This window comes from Colobus angolensis, unplaced genomic scaffold (assembly GCF_000951035.1).
Source record: "Colobus angolensis palliatus isolate OR3802 unplaced genomic scaffold, Cang.pa_1.0 Scaffold76, whole genome shotgun sequence".
Lineage (NCBI taxonomy): Eukaryota > Metazoa > Chordata > Mammalia > Primates > Cercopithecidae > Colobus > Colobus angolensis.
In genome coordinates, this window is record NW_012121376.1 from 547066 (window position 1) to 548754 (window position 1689).

The following is a 1689-nucleotide window of genomic DNA, read 5'->3' on the forward strand; positions in this document are numbered from 1 at the left end:
AAAGAGGAAAAGTGGGCTGGGCGCCGTGGCTCACGCCTGTAATCCCAGCACTTTGGGAGGACAAGGCGGGTGGATCACGAGGTCAGGATTTCAAGACCAGCCTGACAAACATGGTGAAACCCTGTCTCTACTAAAAATACAAAAATTAGCCGGGCATGGTGGCCGGCACCTGTAATTCCAGCTACTCGGGAGGCTGAGGCAGGAGAATTGCATGAACCCAGGAGGTGGAGCTTGCAGTGAGCCGAGATCGTGCCACTGCACTCTAGCCTAGGCAACAGAGCTAGACTCCATCTCAAAACAAAAAAAAAGAAAAGGAAGAAAAAAGAGGAAAAGTGATAGGCTTGTTTGCTCCTGTGAGAATCTCTCTCTGGACAGTGTCCAAGGACCTGACAGCAGCTGGACGGGGCAGGAGGGAGGCACTCCACAGCCTTTTATACCTTCAGGCTTTAAAACATACGAATGCGTTGCCCAGTTCAAAATTACATGTATATTTTAATGTAATAAGGACTGTTCAGGAGAAGCTGTGGAGGGGCAGAGCCAGGCTGGCCACCCCAGCAGGGTCCTGGCGGTGCTGGTACATCAGCCTTGAATCGGCTGTGGCCCCCACACCAACCACCCTCCTCCCTCCGAGGGGACGGGGCACCCACCTGCCCCAGGGTGCACTCCATGCCCCCTAGGAAGTCGTCCTCCTGACAGCTGAAGCCGCTGGGCCCATGCGTGTCATATACCTCAAAGCGCAGCCTCTGCACCTCCTCGAAATAGTAGTCCACGGTGAAGACTTTGGAGAACACGGGATGCAGGCTGCTCCGGACCACCTCGGTTCTGCCCACCTGCAGGTGCACCCCGTGAGCTGACCCCATCGAGGGGCTTCCACTCCAGGCTCCAGCCCTGTCTCCCCTCTGCCACTTACCCACACCCACACACCCCAGGAGGACTCACACCCTGGGAAGACCTCCTCCTGCCTGCTCTCTGTCCATGGAACTGTACTCCCGAGGGCCACCCTGGGGGTCACCCCTGGCCAGCTGTGGGCCGCAGCTTCTCAGCTCACACCCACCACTGTCTGCTCCACCCTCAGATCACAGATGGGGAAACTGAGGCTCAGAGAGGATGAGAATGACATGCTGAGTCGGGGGCGAGATCAGATTCACTGCCTGCGCTGGGCAACCCTAAAGTGCAGGACGCTGCCCAGCACCAGCTGAGCAGGGAGGGGGCATAGGGTACAGGGGAGCCCTCCCTCCTGGCTGGGGTACCATGGGCTCACCAGCCTCTCCCATCCGGCGCAGTTCCCTGGTCAAAATGCCCCCTAACGACAAGACCCAGCTGGGCCGGTGGGCTACTCATCTCAGAATCTCGAAAAATCCTGCACCTCAAACCAAGGGCAAGCATGGGCCACCCGTTCAGCTCAGGCTCTGAGGGGCGGGAACGGGGCCTCCTGGGGGAGCCAGAGCCGCGGGGACAGGCGGTGGGGGCGGGGCAGGCCCTTCACCCTCAAGGCCGATGACCGGAGACGCCACCGGTGACAGCGACCCAGGACCTCGCGACACGTCCCCTCCACCGCCCGAGCAGCCGCTGGGTCCCCCTGCCCACCCCGCCCGGACCCGCGCTCTGGAGTCTGGAGAGACCCCTGCGCCGGGGAAAAGCGCTGGCGCGCCGCGTGGACTGGGGTTCGAGCTCCAGCTCCTCCACCCG

At 60.9% G+C, this 1689-nt stretch overlaps 1 protein-coding gene across 1 annotated transcript in view; it reads right to left on the reverse strand.

The window, feature by feature from the left end:
• CPNE7 (copine VII) overlaps positions 1-860 on the reverse strand; it is a 23596-nt gene extending 22736 nt beyond the window's left edge. Inside the window, exon 1 of the mRNA XM_011928069.1 lies at positions 648-860. Within this exon, the coding sequence (XP_011783459.1) occupies positions 648-860 (213 nt within the window). The remainder of the gene's footprint in view (positions 1-647) is intronic.
• Between the last annotated feature and the right edge of the window lie 829 nt (positions 861-1689).